This window comes from Orcinus orca, chromosome 16 (assembly GCF_937001465.1).
Source record: "Orcinus orca chromosome 16, mOrcOrc1.1, whole genome shotgun sequence".
Classification (NCBI taxonomy): domain Eukaryota; kingdom Metazoa; phylum Chordata; class Mammalia; order Artiodactyla; family Delphinidae; genus Orcinus; species Orcinus orca.
This window is the reverse complement of record NC_064574.1, coordinates 72,061,819-72,085,864: the sequence shown is the minus strand read 5'-3', so window position 1 is coordinate 72,085,864 and position 24,046 is coordinate 72,061,819. Positions and strand designations below refer to the sequence as shown.

General features: G+C 50.3%; 1 protein-coding gene across 3 annotated transcripts in view; it reads right to left on the bottom strand.

The window, feature by feature from the left end:
* ITGAL (integrin subunit alpha L) overlaps positions 1-24,046 on the bottom strand; it is a 41,460-nt gene that overhangs the window by 3,353 nt on the left and 14,061 nt on the right. Inside the window, exons 12-30 of one of the 3 annotated variants that reach the window (XM_012532708.3) lie at positions 20,199-20,350; positions 19,726-19,863; positions 19,132-19,329; positions 18,858-18,988; positions 16,742-16,902; positions 16,485-16,636; positions 14,559-14,648; positions 12,171-12,227; positions 12,005-12,075; positions 11,536-11,677; positions 9,303-9,413; positions 8,817-8,896; positions 8,615-8,701; positions 7,111-7,186; positions 2,156-2,269; positions 1,859-1,915; positions 1,669-1,767; positions 1,164-1,259; positions 30-140 (exon numbers count right to left, since the gene is read on the bottom strand). In XM_012532708.3, the coding sequence (XP_012388162.1) occupies positions 30-140; positions 1,164-1,259; positions 1,669-1,767; positions 1,859-1,915; positions 2,156-2,269; positions 7,111-7,186; positions 8,615-8,701; positions 8,817-8,896; positions 9,303-9,413; positions 11,536-11,677; positions 12,005-12,075; positions 12,171-12,227; positions 14,559-14,648; positions 16,485-16,636; positions 16,742-16,902; positions 18,858-18,988; positions 19,132-19,329; positions 19,726-19,863; positions 20,199-20,350 (2,123 nt within the window). Of the gene's footprint in view, positions 1-29; positions 141-1,163; positions 1,260-1,668; positions 1,768-1,858; positions 1,916-2,155; positions 2,270-4,799; positions 4,886-7,110; positions 7,187-8,614; positions 8,702-8,816; positions 8,897-9,302; positions 9,414-11,535; positions 11,678-12,004; positions 12,076-12,170; positions 12,228-14,558; positions 14,649-16,484; positions 16,637-16,741; positions 16,903-18,857; positions 18,989-19,131; positions 19,330-19,725; positions 19,864-20,198; positions 20,351-24,046 lie in introns of those variants that run through there. The other 2 variants (XM_012532709.3, XR_007472426.1) reach the window with 2 other exon arrangements.

Below are 24,046 nucleotides of genomic sequence, written 5' to 3'. Positions count from 1 at the left end.
GGGTGCCCGTTCCTCGCAGAAGCTCCTACCTTGTACAGAGCTAAGAAAATCAGTAGCAGCAACAAGAGTCCCCCGATACTGCTCAGCACGTAGAGATAGACCATTTCCTTCTCATATACAACGTCGACCTTCATGATGACCTGTGGGCAGAGGAAAGGTGGGGAGTGCAGGGAAGAAGCCGTTCCCACCCCTGACATTTCTTGTGAATCTGGCCTCAATCCCTAGGTCTCCGCATTTCCCATCTGGACTGTGTCACGCACGACATGGGGCTTGGGCCAGACCCCCTCTCCAGTACACCTTGCATTGCAGCCACCAGAATGAACAGGCAAATATGCACCACAGCCCCCTTAAACCCTTAAGAGTCTTCCCTTAGCCCCGGGATGAAATGCCAGAACCCCAGCTCAGCACGCAGTGCCTTTCAGAATCTGGCTTCTGCTTACTTTTTCAGCTGCCCCTTCCCTTCTCCTGCTCTGAGCTTCCTGCTCGTAAACCCATCTCGCCCACTCTCTCAACGCCAGGCTCTGCACGTGCTGGGCCCCTCCCATCACGCCCTGCGTGTGGGGTGGGGGCCCCTTGGCTGAGTTGCCATTAAACTCATCTTGACCTTGTGGTCTGCTTGTGCCAAGGCTGATGGCTCTGGCTGTGGGGAGGTTCTTTTTTTTTTCTTTCTTTCTTTTTAATTTATTTATTTTTGGCTGCACTGTGTCTTCGTGGCTGCGCACGGGCTTTCTCTAGTTGCAACCAGCGGGGGCTACTCTTCGTTGCGGTGCGTGGGCTTCTCATTGCGGTAGCTTCTCTTTGTTGCGCAGCATGGGCTCTAGGTGCACGGGCTTCAGTAGTTGTGTCACGCAGGCTTCAGTAGTTGTGGCTCGCGGGCTCTAGAGCGCAGGCTCAATAGTCGTGGCGCACGGGCTTAGTTGCTCCGCGGCATGTGGGATCTTCCCGGACCAGGGCTCGAACCCGTGTGCCCTGCATTGGCAGGCGGATTCTTAACCACTGTGCCGCCAGGGAAGCCCTGTGGGGAGGTTCTTACAGCACTAAAGCCCAAACCTCCTCTGTGGCTGCCCACACTCCCAGCTCCAGCTCTCCTAGCTCTGCCCTGGGTTCCTCCCATTCCTCTGCTGCCCTCTGTTCCCGGGTCTCCTGAGGAGGTAGAGAGATACCTGGGCCAGGGAGGCGTTGCTGCCGTAGAGGTGAAAGTGCTTGCTGCTGCTGAAGGAGATGGAGAGGGAGCTGCAGAGGCTGAACATGGAGGAGGCCTGTGGGAGGGAGGGGCGGGGTGGGGCGTCAGGCCAGAGGGAACAAGGACCCAGACCCCACTGACTTCTGCCCCCCAGTGCAACTCAAGGGGCAGAGGCAGAGGAAAATGGGTCCTAGTGGGTGCGCCATCTCTACCCCATTCTCTCCTGGAGCATTCTAACGTGCCGTTTGCCATTGTTGGGAGGACATTTTTCCTATAAAGAACACCTAGGAATTATCTGTAGGCCCCTGAAAACAGTCCTGCGAATTTTAAACAAATCGTGGTCCTCTTTCATCTGCAACTGTGTAAACATTGGGGCTATTTCCTCAAGACAGAACAAAAAATGCAAGGAGGCTCTCTGGGGGGGAAGCCCACCCCCCCACCCCTCGAGGCCCCCCCAGAACCACTTGGAGTCTGTTGCCAGCTACCTTGATCTCCCCCACCAGCTCCACCGTCCCGATCACTTGGACGAGGATCTCCTGCCTGAAGACCACTGGGCAGCGGAACTCGGCTCCAAGTGAGCAAGGCTGCGGGAAGGACAGCGGGGGGTCAGGGAGGTCTCCTCCCACCTGCCCCCTGGCCAGCCCCCACCCCAGTTTCTGAGGTCACGGCCCACACCTCAGCCACATCAGATGGACTCTCCAGTTCCTCACGGTGGCAGGTGACAGGAGGCTCCTGGGAAGGATGAGGCGAGGTCTTCAGTTAGTCCAGAGCTGAGAGGGGAGGCCCGCCCCTTGAGGCCAGACCTGCATTCTTCCCCACTCTCAGATACCACCTTGCATCCCAGTTCTTCCCCACTGGCCCCTGGCAGATTCAATCGTGCTCACTCCTGTCCCCACACATCTCCCCCCACCCCCACATCATGAGCTCACCCCCAGAGACCTGCACGCCCTTCCCTCTGAGGCCCACACTCACCGTCTGCACGCTCCACTTGTGCGTGATGGGCCCCTCGCCGTGAGGCTGTGGTACCCTAACCAAGGCCTCCAGGGCGGGCACATTGTGGTCATAGACAGAAGGCTGGATCCTCACCTGGTACAGAGGACAAGGGGCTGCAGAGCCCTGAATGCCACCCCAATGGCCACCCCAGATCCAGTCCTCCTTGACTGGGACCCAAGGGCCCGCTCTTCATTAGGCAGTGGGCAATGGTCAACCATAACCTTACAGCATGGGTTCCACGCGCTTCTCTGCTTCCTCCATGTGGCTAACCCTTGCCCATCCTGCAAGGTACTGCTCAAACATCATCCCTGAAGGTTTGGCTGACTCTCCCACAGCACCCTCGTTCCCCAGCAAGATAGCAAAGCATCTGCTTGTGTGCGTTTATCCCCCCTAGACTGTGAGCTGTGAGAGGGCAGGAGCTGTGGCTCATTTCACCTGCAATTCCCTACGGCCTTGACACACTACCCAGCACATAACCAGCCTCGCAAAAAGTAGTTTTTTGAATGAGTGAAAGAAGGAAGGACATTTAACAAGGATAGATGCAAAAATTATTTGGGAAAAACATTTTGGCAAGTGCACTGAATTTATTTAAGAAACATTTCCTGGGGGTTCCCTGGTAGCTTACTGGTTAGGATTCCAGGCTTTCACTGCTGTGACCTGGGTTCAATCCCTGGTCGGGGAACTGAAATCACACAAGCTGTGCGGCGCAGCCAAGATTTTTTTTAAAAAAGCATTTCCTAAGTGCCTTTTATAAAAAAGATCTGTCTGTGCTAGGGCTGGAAGACCCAGAAATGTAGAAGAAGGTGACACAGGAGTAGCACAAATGAATCGCAGGTCAAGCAGGGAAATACATATCCAGTTTGTGGGGTTCTATCATTTATTCATTCAACAAACATTTGTGGACACTTTAAAAGCATCAGTTAAGTTAAATTTAAATGGCCTAATGTTAAAGGCAGCATTTGAATTTAGCTGTAAAAGGTAGAGAGGGGATTAACAGATAAAGATGGGGGAAGCCAGCGGGAAGAGAAAATGCAGGGAATTAGGAGAGCACCAGGTGAGTGTGATGTGGCGGAGGGTAGGGTGCCTGGGAAGGAGAGATAGGAGATAAAACTGGAAAGGAGACTTGGGATGAGATTCTGGTGTCCAGAGGCTGGAGGGCCAGAAGTTAGGGACCAACGACTAAGCGATGGGCAGTCCTGGAAGGCAGCCAAGGGGAAGATGGTTCCAGGGGGTTGCACCCACTGCAGGCATGGAATGGAAAGAAGTCGGGAGCCTGTGCCATAGTCCAGCTGCAAGAAGGTGAGGAACTCAGTCTGAGCAGTAGTGAGGTCAGAAGAGAGAAGAGGATATAGACAACAGGACCTGAGGAGACAGTGGAACCAAGTACAGAGGAAGGAGACGTTCACCCAGACTTGGAAGTTTTGCTTGAGGAAAAGGTGGTGCTTTTAAAGGATTCTAAGCAAACCAAAGGAGATGCTGGCTTACAGGAAGATGATAAATTTGGTTTCGAACATCCTGAGACCAAAGCTTCAAGAGGAGCAGCTGTACTCCTAGTTATATATCCAGGAGAAACAAAACATATGTCCACACAAAAACCTGTACAGGAATGTTCTAGCAGCATTATCCATAAGCCCAAAATGGAAATAACCCAAATGTCCATAGACTGAAGAATGGCCTGTCTTACAAAGGAATATTATTTCGCAAAAAAAAAAGAGAATGAAATACTGACCCATGCTACAACATGGGTGAACCTTGAAAATACTGTGCTAAGTGAAAGAATCCTGTAACAAAAGACCACATGTTGTAGGATTCCTTTTATACGTAATGTCTGGGACAGGCAAATCTATAGAGACAAAGGTAGTGGCTGCCAGGTGCGGGGGGAGGGAGGAAGGGGGTGTGACTGCAAACAGGTACTGGGTTTCTTTCTGGAGTAATAAAAATGTTCTAAAATTAGATTATGGTGATGGTTGCACAGCTCTGTGAATATACTAAAAGCCACTGAATTGTATACTTTAAATGGGTAAATTGGTATGTGAATTCTACCTCAATAAAGCCATTAAAAGACAACAACAACAACAAAAGATGCTAGGAAGACATCCCAGAGATCAGTGACCAGCTGCAGGCACAGGTGCATTGGAGGAGCAAGAGGGACACAATTCCGAGCTGTCATTTGGAAGGGGGACACTTACCCTGGAAGTGAGACACACCTAGTGTAGACAGACACAACAGAACAATCAGCAGCGCAAGCCCAGAGCCCCGAATCTGCTAGGAGGCAATAGCAATGGTGACAAAGCAGAGGACGGAGGGTTAGAACACGTAGGTGGTAACAATCCCCACTTGATGAACACTTAGCATGCTAGGCCTCGTCTGAGTCTCACTAAATGCATGATCTCATTTAGTTCTTTCAATATTCCTATGTGGTGGGCAATACTATCATCCCCATTTTACAGATGAGAGAACTGAGGCTCAGGGAGATTCACTAATTTGTCTGAAGCTATCAAGTAGTAGAGCTGGCATTTTAACCCAGGCTGTGACTCCAGAGACTGGAACCACTCTGTTCTATCACCTTCCTGGGATGATGGGGAAAACAACAATGCTAAAAACAGCCAATATTGACTGATACCGTTTGTGTCAGCACTGTGCTAAGTTCTTAAACTGCATTTTCTGGGAATTCCCTGGTGGTCCAGTGGTTAGGACTCTGCACTTTCACTGTCGAGGGCGCGGGTGCATGGCCAAAAAGAAAAATAATTAAATTAAACTGCATTTTCTCATTTGTGCCTCCTGACAACCCCATAAGGTAGGTCTTATTATCCCCGTTTTACCGAGGCTCAGAGAGGTTAAGTAAGCTGCCTAAGGTCACACAGCTTTAAGTGGCAGAGCTTCAAAAAGATCTCGGGTCTGCCTGAAGCCTATGTTCCTAACCAGCCATGGGAGCAGAAGACCACGAGGAAGGAGATCCGGTGGCCCAGATGGCCAGCTCTCACTGGGTTTCCATGCCTATTTAGCCCACAGTAAACCTTAGTTATTAGAGCTGACCTCCTTGAGGCCGACAGGGCCTGACTAATGGGACAGCTTCAGGAAGGAGGGACAGGATCACCCATGACCCATGCCGTGTTGGGTTTAGCTAAAACGGAGACCATTAGGGCCTTTAGCAAGAGTGGCTACTTGGCAAGTCAGGCAGTAGTGAGACAAATGCATGGCTGAAGATGCTGGAGGCATCTAGCCCTGGCGACTATTCAGAGGCGGAGAGAGAGAGAGAGAGAGAGAGCGTGCTCAAGGGGTTGAGCTGGTTCCAGGCAGAGTGAGGCAAGAATGTAAGGTTTCCAAGTAGCTGGGAAGGCCAGGGCTGCAGCACGACACCCACGTCACCCCTGTGGCGACCTCCACGTCCCCAGGCACTGCGCCAAGCACTCTAGAGGAAGCAGGTGACCCATTTAAACCTCACGACCACCTGTGAAGTTCTCATCCCAAACCTCACTTGTCACAGTGGGGAACTGTGGCATGGACAGGTGAATCCTTGGCCCAAGGTCATACAGAGCGCAGGCGACAGAGTTGGGGTTTGTCGGACTCTTTCCGCTCTTCTGGTGGTAAAAGGACTGGCCTGGTCGACCCAGAAGGGAGCCCAGAGCCATCCCAGTGAAAGACACTGGATGCCAACTCCACTGGTCACTCAGAACGTTCTATTTCAATGCAACTGGGCATCTGACCTTCCCAAAGGCCCCTCCTCTCCTGACATCGAGGTGTCAAGGTGAGATGGCTCCCACCTTTGTTCCGCAGGGGATTGAACTGCCCCGGGTCCTTCCCCGCTAGCTACTGCCCAGTTGGCCCTGACTTCAGTGCGGCCTTGGGGAAGATGGTGCCTCTTTGGGGCCTCAGTTTCCCCCACGGTAAAATGAAAATGCTCTTGGCTTGTTCAGAGCCTGCTCCTCTCTGAGGTTACCTCAAGAAAGCCCTAGACGCCTCAAGGTTTAGACTCAGGGGGCGGCCTCCCTCTTCTGAGTTCCCATAATGATGACTCTACTACAGCACCGAGCGTTGCAGGCGAAATGAGGACCACTAACTTAAACACATGGATTTTGTATACAAGTAAGTGTTTGAATCTGACCTGTTCCCCTTACTAGCTGGGTAACCAGGGCCAGTTACTTGACCTGTCTATGCCTCAGATTTCTCATCTGTAAAATGGGAACGACACTGCCTGTCTTACAAGCTCTCACGGTTGGGTGTGAATTACGGGGCTTGCATGTATAAAGGTCCAGGCTCAGAACTTGGGTTTGGTGAGTGGTTGCGGACACTGTTTTATTTATTGATGCCCTACCACCTAGGAAAGTACCTAAACTGGAATGGTAGCTCATTAAATGTTTGAATAAAAACTAGGTTCTCAGGAATGCCCTGGCAGTCCAGTGGTTAGGACTTGGCACTTTCACTGCTGGCCCGAGTTCGATCCCTGGTTGGGGAACTAAGATCCCAAAAGCCTCACAGTGCAGCAAAAAAAACCAAACTAGGTTCTCTCCGGAAAACATGAATCTGATTCTGTACCTAACTGAGAACGCAATTAGGAGATCAAATGTCTATATAATTGAATCCTAAAATAAATGGGAACTTTCTACTTCAAAAAACAAAAACACCCCACGACACTGTAAATCAACTATACTTCAATAAAATAAATTAAAACAACAACAACCCCAAAACTAGGTTCTCCCTCAGAGCCCTTCTGGCTCTCAAGTTCTGCGATTCCAGAAATAATTTATCCAGAGTTGGAAAGGAGCTGGTGAGTATGCGCCACTGGGAGCATTTCAGGGAAAGGATCACAGAACGAGGTGGAGGGCTGGGCCCGTTGAGGATGGGACTGAGTCTAGTTGGTCTCTGCATCCTTGGGCCTCAGGATGGGGCTGAACGTGAAACCTCTAAGGACCCTTTCACACTGAGGTTCATACCTGGTAGATGTGCTTGACATGGTGGATCTTGGGACCCTTGGGGGTGAAACTGATATAGAGCGTGGAGTTTTCCTGGCTGTGGAGAGAGAGGAGCAGCTGAAGAAGCCAGAGAAGACAGCAACCCAGTCACCCAGGGGGCCCCGGGCCAGGGGAAGCCTCGGAGTTGCCAGCCACTGTGCTAGAGACGGTGCAGGCACGATCTCATGTCATCCTGACACTGCTCTGCTCTTGCCCTTTGGAAACTAGGGCTCACTGAAGGGGTCAGTCTTGCCCAAAGTCCTGCAGTGGGGGACAAGGACTGGAACACAAGTGGATGGCTTTTGGAGCTGTGTTCTCCCCACTAGACGCCACCTCGCCGGAGCCTCCACTGTCCTTGGGCCCCACTGCTCATCTCCTCGAGAAGTGCACCAGCCTCTGGCTCGCTCTCCCACCCCATCCGTCTAATGACCTTCCTAATATCACTCTCTGATCCTGCCACGCTTCTCCTCCGAATCCATCAATGGCTCCCTGCTGTCCCCGAGGGTCAGGTCCAAAGCTCCCCGACATCCAGACCTGCCCGCTTCCGAGTCTGCCTGCCCACTGCTCCCCACAGATACCTACCATCCTCTGGGCCTGCCCACCCCCTGCTCCCCGGATCTGCCCCACTGTTTGCCGCCCCCATGCCTTTCCCTTTGCTAGTCTCTCTGATGAGAATGGCTGCCTTTCTTCCTAGCCCTTATCTGAACCTCCTCATCCTCCAGACCCCAGTTCAAGCCCCTATTCTGCATGACTCCTTTCAAGTCTCCTCCAACTCACATCATCTTTCCTGGCTCTAATTTCATATCACACCTCAGACAATATTGTGTTTGGCATTTATGTTCAAAAGCACCGGGGACCCCGGCTCAGACATGGTCCCGCCCTTATCTCACTGAGCCGACTTAAAAATGCCACTTCCCTTTTCTGGCTTCATCCTCTTTTCTGTAAATGAGAAAACCCAGCTAGTGATCCCCATGGGTCCTTCCTGCCACAGCATTCTAAGACACTCACTCTGTGTGTCTGGGTTCTCCAACCTGACCATAAACTCTCTGTGGGCAAGAGTCACTGTGAAAACTTTTCTATCTCTTCCAGCACTCTTGGCCCCGGGGAAGAGGGAATCTAGCACGGCTGGAAACGTTCAAGAGCTTGGCTGGAGTTTGGAGTAAGACAGATTTAAGTTCAGATCCTGGTGTCAGTACTTCCTAGCTGTACTACTCTGGGCAGATCCCTCCCTTCTCTGAGCCTCGTTGTTCATCAGTAAATCAAAGAGAGGCAAGGTGCCTCGCGAGGTGTCGAAAGCTCCAGGGGAAGCCCTCAGCTGCGCAGTGCAGCTGGAGCAGAAGCTCACATCAGCTCAGCATTCAGTCACATTTTCTTCTACCATAAGTATCGATCTGACTCAGAGATCGATAGCCCCGGGAGGAAGGCTGGGGCCCTGGGTGGGGAGGCTGAGGTGGGAGGAGAGGGGGGACGGCCGCTCAGGACTCACTCCTTGGTGAGGATGTTGATGGGGTACATGACTGGGATGCTGGTGGTGGCCGAGTTGTCCCCCAGGAGGCCTGAGTCCTCATTGTTGCTGCAGGGGGCAAGGTAGAGGGCAGTGTTAGGAGACAGTCTGGCCAGGACTGTGTGACAGTCTGAGGCCAGGGTGGGAGGAGATGCTGGCAGGGGCCTGCCTGGGGCCTGCTCACCAGCTCACATTGGCGTGCACCTCAACAAAGTCCCCCCAGGAGCCGTTCAGCAGCGTATGAAACATCACCTGGATATCAACCTGTCAGGGGAGGAGACGGGAATGAAGAAGGAAGGCGCCTGGCCCTCAGGGGGCCGCCTTAGCCCCTCACAGCCCCCATGGCCCCACTGCCATAGTCACAGTGACAGCTTATCTCAAGCCCTGGGCTGGGTGTTTTGTCCCCATTGTAGAGATGAGGATACTGAGGTTCCGAGTGGTTAAGTCATGTGTGTAAGGTCACAAAATGAATGACCTAACCCTGGGTTTCTCTGATTCCAAAGTCCAGGCTCTCAAACACGACACAGGACACCTCTGCACACATTCTCTTGGGGTAGGGATAAGCCCTGCCTTTCCAATCACCTTCACCTTCCCCAGAGCCAGGAGCTCCCTCCCCTCCTGAGCTTACAGCCCCTTGGCTGCTTGACTCCTGGGGGCTGGAAGCACTCACCAAGCTGCCTGCTTTGAAGATGGGAGAGCTCACGTTGCAAGAGAGGGCCCTGCTCTGAAGCTTGGTCTCCTCGGGAAGCTCCTCGCAGCTCACAGGTATCTGGCTGTGGGGCTGGGGGTGAGAAGAGAGAGAAGGAGCGTTTTAGTGGGCAAGGCTAAGAGTTCCCCAGAGGCCACCAACCCTCAGGTCCCCTCCCCCTGGCCAGGGCACATTTGCAGAAAGGTGGGGCCGAAGAGTCAGGGGTACAGCCAGGGGTTCAGTACAAAGATGTTCACTGCAATCCTGTTTCTCACAGGGAAAACCTGGAAGTGATCAAACAATCCAAAGAGGTGGGAATGGTTCAGTGAATTGTGGTACAATCACAGGAGAGAGTTAAAATGCTGCTACGTCCACACATTCAGCAACCATTTACAAAATGAACTTGATCCTGGGCTAAAGAGGACAAAACCCTTCATCTTCATCACTGTCTGGAAGCCACAGATTTCAGTTCAAATTGGGAAGAAAATCAGATAAGGAAATAGAGGCTCAGAGCAGTCGAGAGACTTCCCCCCAGTCTCACAACTGGGTAACCCGGCAGGGATCTGGTAGGGACTTGAATCCAGGTCTGTTTGACCCCAGATCTCAAGTTCTCAATCACTTTACTAGATATCCCTTAAGAAAGCATTTAATGTTGCTGTATAAGAATAATTCAGGATCCATCCACAGATGAACGGATAAGCAAAATGTGGTCTATCCATGTGATGGAATATTAGCCTTAAAAAGGAATGAAATTCATACCTGCTATCACAGGGATGAACCTCAAAAACATAACGCTAAGGTGAAGAACATCTTGCTAAGCGATGTAAGACAGACACAAAAAGACAAATATTGTATGGCTCAACATTTTTGTTTTAAATTTCAAAATTCAAAATTTTTTTAAAAATATGGAGGAGGGGCTTCCCTGGTGGCGCAGTGGTTGAGAGTCCACCTGCTGATGCAGGGGACACAGGTTCGTGCCCTGGTCCGGGAGGATCCCACATGCCACGGAGCGGCTGGGCCCGTGAGCCGTGGCCGCTGGGCCTGCGCATCCGGAGCCTGTGCTCCACAACGGGAGAGGCCACAACAGTGAGAGGCCCGCGTACCGCAAAACAAAAACAAACAAACAAAAAAACATGGAGGAAAAATAACCATATGGAGAGCAAAATGCCAATTAGTTAAAATATAGAATAAATATACAATGTATCAATAAGTTGTACCTATGTGTACAGATAAACAGAAGGATAAACACCAAAATATTAAAAGTCATAATTGTGGGTTGTATAAGTACGGGTGTTTGTCTTCTTTAAACTTCTCTGTAATTTCCAAGTTTCTGCGGTGATTATGTATTACTTTAGTAACAATAATTTAAAAAATAAAAGTTGTACTTAAAATAACCCAGCTCGGGCTTCCCTGGTGGTGCAGTGGTTGAGAGTCCGCCTGCCGATGCAGGGGACACGGGTTCGTGCCCCGGTCTGGGAAGATCCCACATGCCGCGGAGCGGCTGGGCCCGTGAGCCATGGCCGCTGAGCCTGCGCGTCCGGAGCCTGTGCTCCGCAACGGGAGAGGCCACAACAGTGAGAGGCCCGCGTACCGCAAAAACAAACAAACAAACAAAATAACCCAGCTCAAGAGAGTAAATCCTAGGAGTTCTCATCACACACAAAAATGTTTTTTCTGTTTCTTTAATTTTGTATCCATACGAGATGATGCATATGCATTAAACTTATTGTGATGATCATTTCATGATGTATGTAAGTCAAATCATTATGCTGTACACCTTCCACTTATACAGTGCTGTATGTCAATTATATCTCAATAAAATTAGAAGAAAAAAATAATGAAATAATAAAACAACCCAGGCCATTCCTCAAAGACAAGTTGGTCACCTTTAGGAGGAAGGTAGCTCAGTCTCCCTGAACCTGTGCACAACTTCTTGGTCACCAGGTCCATGAGCCTCTGTCACACTCTCCATTTCATGCAACCCCCTAACCCTGTGATGTCCCCAGCCTCATTTCTTGGTCGCGAATCCGAGGCTCACAGAGGATGAACCTTGTATCTCAGCTCACACAGCTCGAGGGTGGCCATCAGGCTGAGAACCCAGAGGTGGTCCGAAGACCTCCGCCCACATCTTCAGGCTGTCCTGACCGCCTGGGGCTCCAAGAGGCAGGACAAGCCTGGCACGTGGTCTGCGGGCAGACCCCACCCTCTCGCTCACCTTGAGTGTCTCCACTTTGCGGAAGGAGAGTCCCCGAGGGAAGCTCAGGCTGAGGTGGACCCAGTAAGCGTCTTCTCCCAAGTTCCTCAGTGTCAGCCCCACAGAGAGGCTGGCGGAGGGGGTCAGACGCAGGACTCTGGATCTGGGGGGAGGATCAGGGCAAAGTTATGGGGGCCAACAAAGGAAGCAGGATCAGAGGTGGGGACTTTCAGAACTGAGGGATCCGGTAGGCCAGAAGAAAGAAATACACAAAAATAAGCTCCTATGCACAGGCTTTAAGTTTTGCGATCTCGTCTATTCCTGATAGGAGAGCTGCAAGGCACCAGCATTTCTCAGAGGGGGAAACTAAGGCCCAGACGACAAACGGAGTCAGTGGCCGTGGGGGTCTTCCGACCTGAAGTCCTATGTTCTTTTTATACACAGGAGCTGCCTCAGGAAAACATCGAGTGAAATAGGAGGCCGTACAGACCTTGCAGTGGAGGTCAGCCTCAGGTTAGCCTCACACTTCTTGTCCTCTCCGCAGTTCTTCTCAAAAGGGATCTGGAAGGCCAAGAAGAAAGGACCAGGAGGCTCAGATCCCCACACCCAGGAGGACTGGACCTTGGCCTCTCTGTCTGCCCCTCTTCCCCTCTTACCTCCTTGGTCTCCGAGTGTGGTGAGGGCCTCAGGATGGGCTGGATGTCCTTGCCCTGCTGAGCACGGAGGAGGGGGAGACAGGAGAGAATAGTTGAGGCAGCAGAACTGATGGAGAAGAGCTGGAGGGGCTCAGAGCTTGGTGCTCAGCTGGGCTGGCTGTGGTCAGGGCCCTCTCAGGAGCCAACGCCTTCCCGGGGCAGGCCCCAACCTCCCAACTCAGCCCAAGGCTGTCTGTGCCACACTCCTCTGGTGGCAGTTCCTTGAGGGAGGCTCAGGGTGTCCACCTCCTGTCCTGGCCATGAGATCTGGGCCTTGACAGAGCAGCTCCCCCAGGTTCTCCCAGCCTTTGCTGGGAGCAGCACCTGGCCGCGCAGCCTCTAGACTCCCCTGCCTGGGACTAGCTCCTCCCGTGGTTCTCCTCTGTGAACCCCAGCTCTCCATCTCTTATCAGATCAAGGCCAGTTTTTTCAACATTTCCAGAATTTCTGCTCTGGGCCAGACCCCCCCCAGCGGAGATCAAAACAGACACACTGGCCGTCCTCCCAGGCTGGTGGGAGAAACGGCCCGGCATCCTCAAGTGTGAGGATGGGACAGGTACAGGGTATGTTTAGAGGATGTAGAAGGGGATCCTATCCTACGCTTGGAGATCAGGGAAGCTTCCTGAAGGGATGGCATCTCAACTGAAATCCACAGGGTGAGGAGGAGGGAGCCAGGTGAAGAGAATGGAAAGAGACGAAGAAAGAACAGTTTACGTGAAGGCCAAGGCAAGAGAGATTGTGCCCGTGTAAGGAGCAGGAAGATGCTCGGACTGGCAGGAGTGCCGCGTGTCAGGAGGGGCAGGAGAGGGAAGCAGGGTGCAGATTCCCCCCAGCCTTGCAAGCCATATTCGGCAGTTGAGGGTAATGGTGACACAGGATTGTTTTATGGGTGATCAACGGTATGTTCTCAAGAGACTCCAGCCTCCTCCACTTCCAGGCCATCTGCCAAGCAGCCTCCAGACCCTCCCCTAAGGGCGGGGCTCCTGGCAGCTTCTGCTGACTGCTCGCAGCCACCCCAACATTCCCACGCAGATTTCCCACCACCCACCAGACCACAGCCTGTCCCCAAAGGGGCATCCAGGGCCTCTGTCTTGTTCAGTTGTCCTGCCAGAAGCTGAGCCCACCTCCCCATTTCCCCCGAACTTAAAATCGTGCCTCTTCTCTCTCAACCTACGCAAAATCTACTCATTCTGCGAGATCCGGAACAAAGGACACTTCCCCCAGGAAGACTTTTTGACAACTGTGACCTCCGGTCTCTCTCTCTCTTTTTTAAATTAGCCTTTAATTTGTTTATTATTATTATTATTATTTTTGGCCGGGCGACACACCTTTTGGGATCTTAGCTCCCCGAACAGGGATCGAATTCGTGCCCCTTGTAGTGGAAGCTTGGAGTCCTAACCACTGGACCACCAGGGAATTCCCAGGTCTCCTTTGAAGCCTGAGTTGCTGCACCACACAGTTTGACTTTTTTATTTTATTCTTTTAATTAGTGCCGATGGGAGAAACTGCTGGCTGTCCCTATACATCCTGAGTGGGTGGCAGGTTGCGGGGCAGGGCACTCAGCGCAAGCTGCCAAAAACCACAAGAAGGAGTGTGTTTATCAGTCACGGAGCTCCGGCTCTGAAAGCGGCCTCAGAATGCAGAGATGCAGAAACAGTCCCAAAGAAAGACAGACCTGCTTGTGCCAGAAAAAAACAAATCTACATCTTCAGGCTTCCAGGCCCAGGTTCTTTCCATCAGACCCTGCCGCCTTCCGACAGAAGCCAAACCACCAGCTGAGTGTCAAGGATTTCAGAAGAGGAAATTAGGCTTTTGGCACTGGGTAGGGAGCGAGGGATCCAGGAGACTAGGATAGAGAGTGCTTTCCTCTTCTTTTACATAACAAGGGCACCCCAATTAGGCTTTGAGGGAACTACCTGCCCTCAACGGAATACCCTTGGGCGAGAAGGCTAATTAGGATACCCAGTCCTTCCACAGATAAGGGATGGTCCTAGGCTTTCTGGTGTTCTCTCCCTGTAATTTGCATCTGTTAGTATTCGCCCAGGTTAGAAGCCTAATGAGGTCTGAAGCTGATGCACAGAGGGACGCGTGGAAGGGGCCGTGCCCTGGGAAGTCCATCCATTATTTCTTCCTCTTGAGAGCCCCCAGAGCCTCCACCTACCCTGGTCCTCCATCTTCCCAATCCCAGTTTTCCAAATTTCTCTTAAATACAAACTCCCATAGACTCCTTTCTGCTTAAGTAAGCATATTTCATTTCTATTGCTTGAAGCCAATGTAATACAGTCCTGACAAATTGAATTTCTATTCTCCCTTATTTCCTATCAGTCTCTCCAGCTGATCTCTTCTTACCGCGCTTTGGTTCCTTGGTGTCCCTTCTTCCTCCCAGAGAGAGTAATTTAGGGAGACGTTGATGGGAGAGATGAGGTCTTGAGTGCACACCTGAGGGCAATAAGAATACACCCTATGTCATGAGTTTAACCTTTACCACACTTCCAGTTAAAGGCACAACTTGTCCATATTTTATAAAGGATGAAATTCCAGTAGCTAGTTGTCTGAGACCTTACCAGGAGTGGAGGGATGTTTACTATACATCAGGTGTTTATGATATGTCCAGCTTGCTTCTCAGTACGAGTGTTCATCCCTCAGCCCCAATCCCAAGGCAGACATCAGTCATCAACCACGGCACTTTTCCCCACTGAGTCCTAACAGAAGTCCCTGAATCTTTGTCAAACTCCTCTAGGCAACCATTATCAAAGTTTGCACAAGAAAAGAATACTCTAGAATAAGTAGAATATCCCAGTACCTTGACAACAGGGGTGGGTCTCAGTCTTTTATGTTATTACCAGTGCCTGACACTTTGGAGACGCTCACTTTGGAGGACTTTTTGTCCTCACCTAAAGGTTCCCCCAATTCGAAGAGGTAGGCATTATTATCCCCACATTAGAGACGAGGAAAGTGAGGTGTACAAAGGTGACACAATTTTCCTAAGGACTAGAACTGGGAAGTGAACCCAGATCTGTCCAACTCCCAAGTCTAAAGTCTTTCTATCATGTCACAGTGCCTCTTCTCTGGCAAATTTATGTTTAAAATTTCCAAATCTTGTAATGCGGGTTACGGGTATGAGGAGGCAGAGAGGCTCTGAACAAAATGAGATCGTGAGCTGATCGTTGTTGAAAATGGGTGATGGCTGTTTGGCGGTTCATTAAACTCTTTTTCTACTTTTGTATGTCTGAAATTTCCCATAATAAAAACTTGAAAATAAACTTCAAAATCTTATACTGAATATACCAATCACGTATTCAGTCTCTTATGAAATATTTGAGGCCAGAATAAAATTTAATATCAATCTTATTTCATACAGAACAGGTATAAGCAAACGGAATTTGGGTATTTTGGCAGTTATCTAAACTAACAAGAACTTAAAAAAATTCTTTCTGGGGTGCATTTTTTTAAAATACATTTAGTTATTTATTTCTGGCTGCGTTGGGTCCTTGTGGCTGCGTGCAGGCTTTCTCTAGCTGTGGCGAGCGGGGGGCTACTCTTTGTGCGGTGCGCGGGCTTCTCATTGCGGTGGCTTCTCTTGTTGCGGAGCATAGGCTCTAGGCACTCAGGCTTCAGTAGTTGTGGCACTCGGGCTCAGTAGTTGTGGCGCACGGGCTTAGTTGCTCCGCGGCATGTGGGATCTTCCTGGACCAGGGCTTGAACCCATGTCCCCTGCATTGGCAGGTGGATTCTTAACCACTGCGCCACCAGGGAAGCCCTGGGATGGATGTTAATAATAAAACACCCACACGGCAAACGAAGATACCGAGTGCCGCAACTAAGACCTGGTGCAGCCAAATAAATGAATAAATAAATATTTCAATAATAATAATGAAAAATGACCACGTGTACCTGGCAAATAGTGACACACCACCGTGCCTGAATGAATATTCCATAGGACCGAATATTCTGTGGCCATTAAAAATAATCTGAAAGCTGGGCTGCAGCATTAATATATGATGTGTGAAAAGAGTAGGGAAAAAATGGTAAGTACTTTACAATTGTAATCATGTTTAAAATGCCTATGGATGTGGATTAAGGACTAGAAGAAAATATGCTGAAGGTATTGTTACTACTGTGATACAGAAGAGGAAACGGTAGGACCAGGAGATCAAGGTGACCTGTGACCTGTGCTGGACAGCGATGGAGCCGAGCCTGGCACTGGGGCTGCCTCCCGCTGTGGTCAGCTCGTCCGCCCCTTCCCTCCCCTGAGCAGACTTGCTGGCTCCTTACCGGGAAGTGGAACCAGAACCCAGTGCAGGACTTGACTGAGGTGACAGCTGTGTTCCTGCTGAGCTCATGTTTCCCTTCTGGGAACAACCCCCGGCTTCTGGTCCGATGGCCATCCAGCTGCAGAGTGTAAGTGAGGTTGGCAACCAGGTGCCCTGGGCAGGGTGGAAAGGCAAGAGTTGAATGATGGCGGATCCTGGGGCCGTGAGCCTGGATTTGGGGCAGGCAGCTGCGCTGGGAAGCAGGAAGGCAGCACTGACCTTTGAACTGGGAGATGAGAGACTTGACCTGGAAACAGACTGTGATGTTAACGCCTTCCTTCTTCTTGTCGCTGGAGGAATGCGAGCACTCGACTTCATGCACTGGGATCTCGGCCGGGGAGAAGGACATGGTTGTGATGATATCCACCACAGGCCGGGAGCTTCAGGGAAGGAAAAACCGACGCTCTCCCTTGGCCTCAACTGCCATCCCCAGCCAGACCTGGGGCTCCAGCTAGCAGAGGCCAGAGGACTCCCCTTCCCTAAAGCAGACCTCAGTGTCACTGTCTCTTTGCAAAGAAAATAATAATGATAATTCATTAGGGCTCCCCATAATGATAATTCTTCCTAGCAGCCTTCTGACCCATTTCTCACACAGAAGAATGAGCTTTTAAAAAGAAAAGTCGGGACTTCCCTGGTGGCGCAGTGGTTAAGAATCCGCCTGCCAATGCAGGGGACTCGGGTTCGAGCCCTGGTCCGGGAAGATCCCACATGCTGCGGAGCAACTAAGCCCGTGCGCCACAACTACTGAGCCCACGCGCCACAACTACTGAGCCCGCACGCTTAGAGCCTGTGCTCCACAACAAGAGAAGCCACTGCAATGAGAAGCCCGCGTGCCTCAACGAAGAGTAGCCCCCGCTTGTCACAACTAAAGAAAGCCGGCACGCAGCAACAACGCAGCTAAAAATAAAAATGGATGAATGAATGAATGAATTTATAAAAAGAAAAGTCAGGGAATTCCCTGGTGGTCTAGTGGTTAAGACTCCGACCTTTCACTGCCAAGGGCCCAGGTTCGATCCCTGGTCAGGGAACAAAGATGTTGAGCTTCCATGCCAGTAACCTTTCAAGGATGCCCCATGGTATTCAGAATAAAATCTAAACTTTTCACTGTCTGTGCCATACCATCTGCCTCTCCAGTCTTCTTCTTTTTTTTTGGCTGCGCTGGTTCTTAGTTGTGGCACGTGGGATCTTCAGTGCCGCATGCGGGGGGATCTTTAGTTGAGGCATGTGGGGTCTAGTTCCCTGCCAGGGATTGAAACTGGGCCCCTTGCATTGGGAGCATGGAGTCTTACCCACTGGACCACCAGGGAAGTCCCTCCTCTCCAGTCTCACCTCCTACCACACTGACCCTATTTCCGTGCCTTGAACACGTCACACTTTTGCCTGCCTTACGGCCTTGGCACCTCCTGGGCTTTCGACATGGAAAGCTCTTACCCCAGATTTCTGCAAGCCTGGCTCTTTCTCATCTTTCAAGTCCCAGTTCCTCAGAAAGGCCTTTCTTGGCCACCAGCCTATAGTAGTTCTCCCCTGCTATTTTCTCTCACAGAACCCTGCTCATGTCCCTCATGGCACTTATCACAATTGTAATGATCTATTTATTTGCTTTACATTTTTATTATATGTTTCCCCACACATACACTGTAGCCAATGACTTGTTCTGTATTGAAGACAGTATCTAGTCACTAGATGACGTTACATGAGGCTTCCAGTGACTCTAAGATCTGGGTCAGGCAGGAAATGCCATCACCATTTCAAAGATGAAGAAACTGAGGTCTTGAGAAGCAAAGTGACTGGGGTAAGATCACCCAAGAAGTCAGTGGCAGAGCTTCGACTTGAATACAGGTCACCAGGTTCTAAAGCCATCCCACGTCTCTCTAGGAGATATTAGTGTTAGATAGGCCTGGGTTCAAATCCTAGTCTGTCACTGAATAGCAGCTGTTTAACCTGGAGCCAGACACAAAGCCAGTATAAAAGGAGAACCAGGGCTTCCCTGGTGGCACAGTGGTTGAGAGTCCGCCTGCCGATGCAGGGGACACGGGTTCATGCCCCGGTCCGGGAAGATCCCACATGCTGCGGAGCGGCTGGGCCCGTGAGCCATGGCCACTGAGCCTGCGCGTCCGGAGCCTGTGCTCCGCAACGGGAGAGGCCACAACAGTGAGAGGCCCACGTACCGCAAAAAAAGAAAAAAAAAAAAAGGAGAACCAAACTCACAGGGTTGAGCCGAGGACCGAATGCGCCGAAGTCGATAAGCATTTAGGACGATGCCTAGTACATCGTGACTGCTGAAAGGATGAGGACTGAAATCATCCCCAGGTAGGACTCAGGAGTCCCATCTTACCTCAGCATGATCACCTGGCTCTCAGCCCCTACAGCCACATCTACCAGGCCGTCCCCGCCAAGGTCCTTCACCCCGTGGATGGAGCGTCCAAACCATCGAATTCCAGGGAGCATCCGGGTCCCTTCTATCCGCTGAGACCAAGAGAGAGATTCATGCTAAGCTGGGGAGAGGACGGGTGGAAGGGCGGGAAGAGTCGGGCTGAGGAGTGGGGTTGGGGCTTGGTGGCTGCCAGCTGCCTGGGAATGGGTTCTGATTGGCAGGCGGGGTACCTCACCTGACTGGGCCAGGGGCTCAGCCCCGCTTGCTGCCCATTGAAGATGTACACAGCCCCCTGCTCTTCCAGAGGGGCTCCCACGGCCACGTCCGTCAGCTCATCCCCATTGATGTCCGTCAGGGCAGCGATGACTGCTCCAAATCGCCCAAGGGGGTAGCCGGGATCCCCGTGCAGCTCTGAGACCATGGCGAACCCCAGCTGGGAAGGAGCAAGGCAACAGGTCCCACCTCAGTCACTCAGCACTAACCACTGGACCGCCAGGGAACTCCCCACCTTTGTCATCTGTGTGACTTTGTGCCTTTGGAAAGTTGCCCAGCCTTGCTGAGCTGCGATGTTCCCATTTGTAAAATAAAGCTCATAGTATCCCAGAAGGTGATTACGAGAATCAAACGAGGTATCCTATATATAAAAAGTTTGGCACTGGGCCTTGCACACATTTTTACCCACCTCTGCATATTTGCTATCGTTTGTCATTGTTCTAAAGGTCTGATTAACACAGGATCAGGCAGGGAAAGGTTTTCAGAATAACTGAGACCTGAGAAGGCACGGGAGTCTCTTTCTCCCACATCCTCCACGCATTGCCCTGGTCCCCACCTTTTTTCTCTGGTAGATAAACACCCGGCCTCCTCTCTGCTCGCCATAGAACAGGGGGGCTCCAACTAGCAGCAGCTCTGTCTCCCCATCTTGGTCCATGTCAACGCCACACAGCTCGCCGCCAAAATAAGAGCCAATCTGCAGGGAGAGGAAGACGTTTGAGGAAGAAACCTAGAGCAGGACACCTCCCGCCCCATCAAGGGCACCTTATCCGTCCTACTCTAAGCCCTCAAATGAAGGTCCAAGTCCTGGGTCCCACTCAGAGCCCGTATGAATTCAGACAAGTTGGGATCTTAAGTTGGCAAGTGGGGATGACAAGGCTAACCTCAGAGGCTTTGCAGGGGAACATATGCGACAGTGCTCGGCACAGGGCGAGTGCTCAGCAAGTGCATGCGTGTTCGGAAGACAGCAGGAAGCATAACTAGCGTCACTCCAACCCCCTCTTGGGCGGACGCCCCTGCAATCACGCTCACCTGGATCCCATCTATTTTCTGGATTTGGCTCCAACGTTCTCCGCCCTTTGGCTCTTGGAACAGCAACACCCGCCCCACGTGCTGATATCGGGGGGCTCCAGCTGCCAGCAGCGACGTGGTCCGTCGGGAGGGCAGCCAGGTCACCGTGTAGCCTGAGGAGAGAGCGAGCGTGGGCCTTGGAGTTAGGAACACAATGGCTGCTGGACGAAGGTAAAACCCAGGGGGAAAGGCGGCAGAGACCCTGAGAAGCTGGGTTAGTAGCAAAGACGCATTGAGACGGCCAGAAGACCTTCTCCCGAGAAGAGCAGCCACGTGCTCCGAGGAGTACAAATCCTGCCGTCAGGGTCTAAGACTGCATTTCTCGAACTGTGGACAACACGCATACGCAGGACGAAGCGGCCGCGTACTGCAGGGTAAACATCTTCCTGAGGTTCAGTTCACCTAAGGGTTTATAAAGGAGACTACCTTCTTCTTCTTCTTTTTTTTTTTTTTTGCGATATGTGGGCCTCTCACTGTTGTGGCCTCTCCCGCTGCGGAGCACAGGCTACGGACGCTCAGGCCCAGCGGCCATGGCTCACGGGCCCAGCCGCTCCACGGCATGTGGGATCTTCCCGGAACGGGGCACGAACCCGTGTCCCCTGCATCGGCAGGCGGACTCTCAACCACTGCGCCACCAGGGAAGCCCCTACCTTCTTTTTAAAGAGTAAAATGAAATGGAATATATTAGTAAGAAGAAGGCAAAGTTTGCATGAAGATTAAAAATAAAGCAGCAGATGCCTCAAGACTGCCAGCCTGCCCTGTTTCAGACTTGGCAGCCCCTACATTGCATGACCCAACTTCTTAAAACCAATCTCTTTATAGGTGATAGATAGATAGATAGATAGATAGGAAAAGAGAGAAGAAGAATTATGTATCTATATAGAGATACAGATACAGATATACATATAGATATATCCTATGGGCTTTGTTTCTCAGGAGAATCTTGACTGATAAAATAATATATACATATGTGTGTTACTCTTTGCATATATATGTGTATATATAAAGAGAGATAAACAAATGTGGCAAATGTTAACAACTGATAAATCTAGGTGAAGTGTATATGGATATTCATTGTACTATTAACTTTTCTCAAAGTGTGAAAATTTTTGCAGAAAAATTTGGTAGAAAAGATTAAAGATGCGTTTCAGTGAAAAAGTTTGGTAAGGTAGTACAACTCAGTCAGCATGGAGACACAGCCTAATAAAAATACTGAAATTTAAACATAAGGAGTGGTGGACTTCCCTGGTGGCGCGGTGGTTAAGAATCCACCTGCCAATGTAGGAAACACGGATGGGTTCGAGTCCTGGTCCAGGAAGATCCCACATGCTGAGGAGCAACTAAGCCCATGCACCACAACTACTGAGCCCGTGCACCTGGAGCCCATGCTCCGCAACAAGGGAAGCCACCGCAATGAGAAGCCCGCACACCACAACGAAGAGTAGACCCCGCTCGCCGCAACTAGAGAAAGCCTGTGTGCAGCAACGAAGACCCAACGCAGCCAAAAATTAATTAATTAATTAATTTTAAAAAAACCCATAAGGAGTGGTGATTGTACAGCACAGAGAATATAGCCAATATTTTATAATAACTATAAATGGAGCATAATATATAAAACTTTTGAACCACTATCTTGCATACCTGAAACAAATATGTTATTGTAAATCAACTATACCTCAAGAAAAAAAAAAAAGCAGGAGACTTGAAAACATCTCTGCTTCAAGGTATCACTGAGGTTATCTACATACTTCACAACTCCTGTGGTTTAGGTTCCCTGCCCTCTGTTCCTACACCGATGAAACGCTGGAGGAAATGCCGCAGGAAATTGGACCAGGGATTGGGCGGGAGCCAGGAGCCACCTCCCAGGAATGCTCTGAAGATGACCCAATTTGAACTTCTTTGTTTATTTTTTTTGAATTACTTTTTATTGGAGTACAGTTGATTTGCAATGTTAGGTTAGTTTCTACTGTACAGCAAAATGAATCAGTTATACATATACATATATCCACTTTTTTAGATTCTTTTCCCATACAGGTCATTACAGAGTACTGAGTAGAGTTCCCTGTGCTATACAATAGGTTCTTATTAGTTACCTATTTTATTTATAGTAGTGTGTATATGTCAGTCCCAGTCTCCCAATTTATCCCTCCTCCGCGTGACCTTCTTTGCTCAGAGCAGTTGGAAGTGAATGAGAAAAACAGATGTCTGAGACTCTATAGCCCATGAGGGGAAGGGTGAAGAGGCTGAATCACTCTCCTGCTTCTTCATGTATATTCCTGAAGTACAAGGGTTAAGAAATTGCCCTTTGAAATCAGAGAGACAAGGTTTTAATCCGAGTATTACTTCTTCCTGGCCGTATAATCTTGAGTAAATGACTTCATGTGTCTGAGCCCCAGTCTTCTCGTCTAAAAAAAAAACTGGGACAATATCAACCTTATAGGGGGTTTCTAAGGATTAAATAAGACCGTGGATGTAAAATGCTTAACACCATGTTAGTGAGATCTAAACTAAGATCTACACTAAGATCAAGATTATATTTACTTCTACACGTACACAGCACACATACATCTGTGTGTGTGTATATAGTGGTATGGCTGCCTAACTAGATTCAACTTTGGGTTATTTCTTCTTATTCAGTGAGCAAATTTGCCAGCTATTTTGCAGTACAGTCATCTCTACGTATCCGCAGGGGATTGGTTCCAGGACCTGCCCCGATACCAAAATCCACCACAGACGCTCAAAGTCCCACAATTGGCCTTTGGTATCCCCGGCTTCCAAATCTGGGGATTCAACCAACCATGGATCATAAACGTGGAACCCGCAGCTGCAGAGGGCCAACTGGATACTGAAGAACAGAAAACCACCTTGAAGGCAGTAGTGTAGGTGCTGCAGTGTAAGTGCAGTGGTTACTAAGCACAGGTTTGGGGCTGGACTACCTACTAGTCTATGACCCTGGGGAAGTTATTTAAAGTCTCCTGGGCTCAGTTTCTTCATCTGTAAAATACAGATGGTAAAAATACCTACTTACAGGGTTGCTGGGAGGATACAATGAGATAAAAATAAGTTAATATGTGCCATGCACTTAGAACAGTGCCTGGCACATAATACTTGCTCAATAAAGAAAAAGAAAAGGAAAACAAGGAAAAAATCAGAGGGCAGTCTCCCTTAGAAGGGTAAGAGTAGATGCACGATGAATAGCACCAATTTTCCCGAGGAAAGAATTTAATAAGATCTTGTGTTTTGAAAGTTTAATAATAATCTTTGTGTACTGAGCCCACCCCCAGCCAAGGGTCATGGGTGAGGCAGGGTGGAGGGTGGTGGTTCTAGATCTATGAGGAGGTAGAACCTGGAAGCACTCCTATCCCAGGGCTCTTGGAGTCAGTTCGTGCCTTGAGACAGGCTGACTCTTTGAATGTGAACTAGAAGAGCTATAACCCCAAGCGCAAGGGTGAGGCCGTTCTGCTCCTGAGACTGGCATCGGCTTGGATGGACAGCATCCCCAGGACTGTGCAGGACAAGACACCACGAGGCAGAGAGAAGCAACAGCAGTTGGTGGATTGACCAGCCTCGTTTCCTCTGTGCTTGGTATCTGAGAACTGTTGAGACTGAACCAACCCTGGAGTTCCTGGACAATTCAAGGGGAGGAAGCCTCACGGAGGAGGGGCTGGTCCTCCCACTGATGAGGCAGGTTGTTTTAAAGTGGACTCGGAATTTAATTTATAGGTATAACTGGGTAACGACACAGAGAAGTCACTGCCATTGAAAAAAGTTGATCACTCACAGCTCCCTAAAGCAGGTGTCACAGCAGG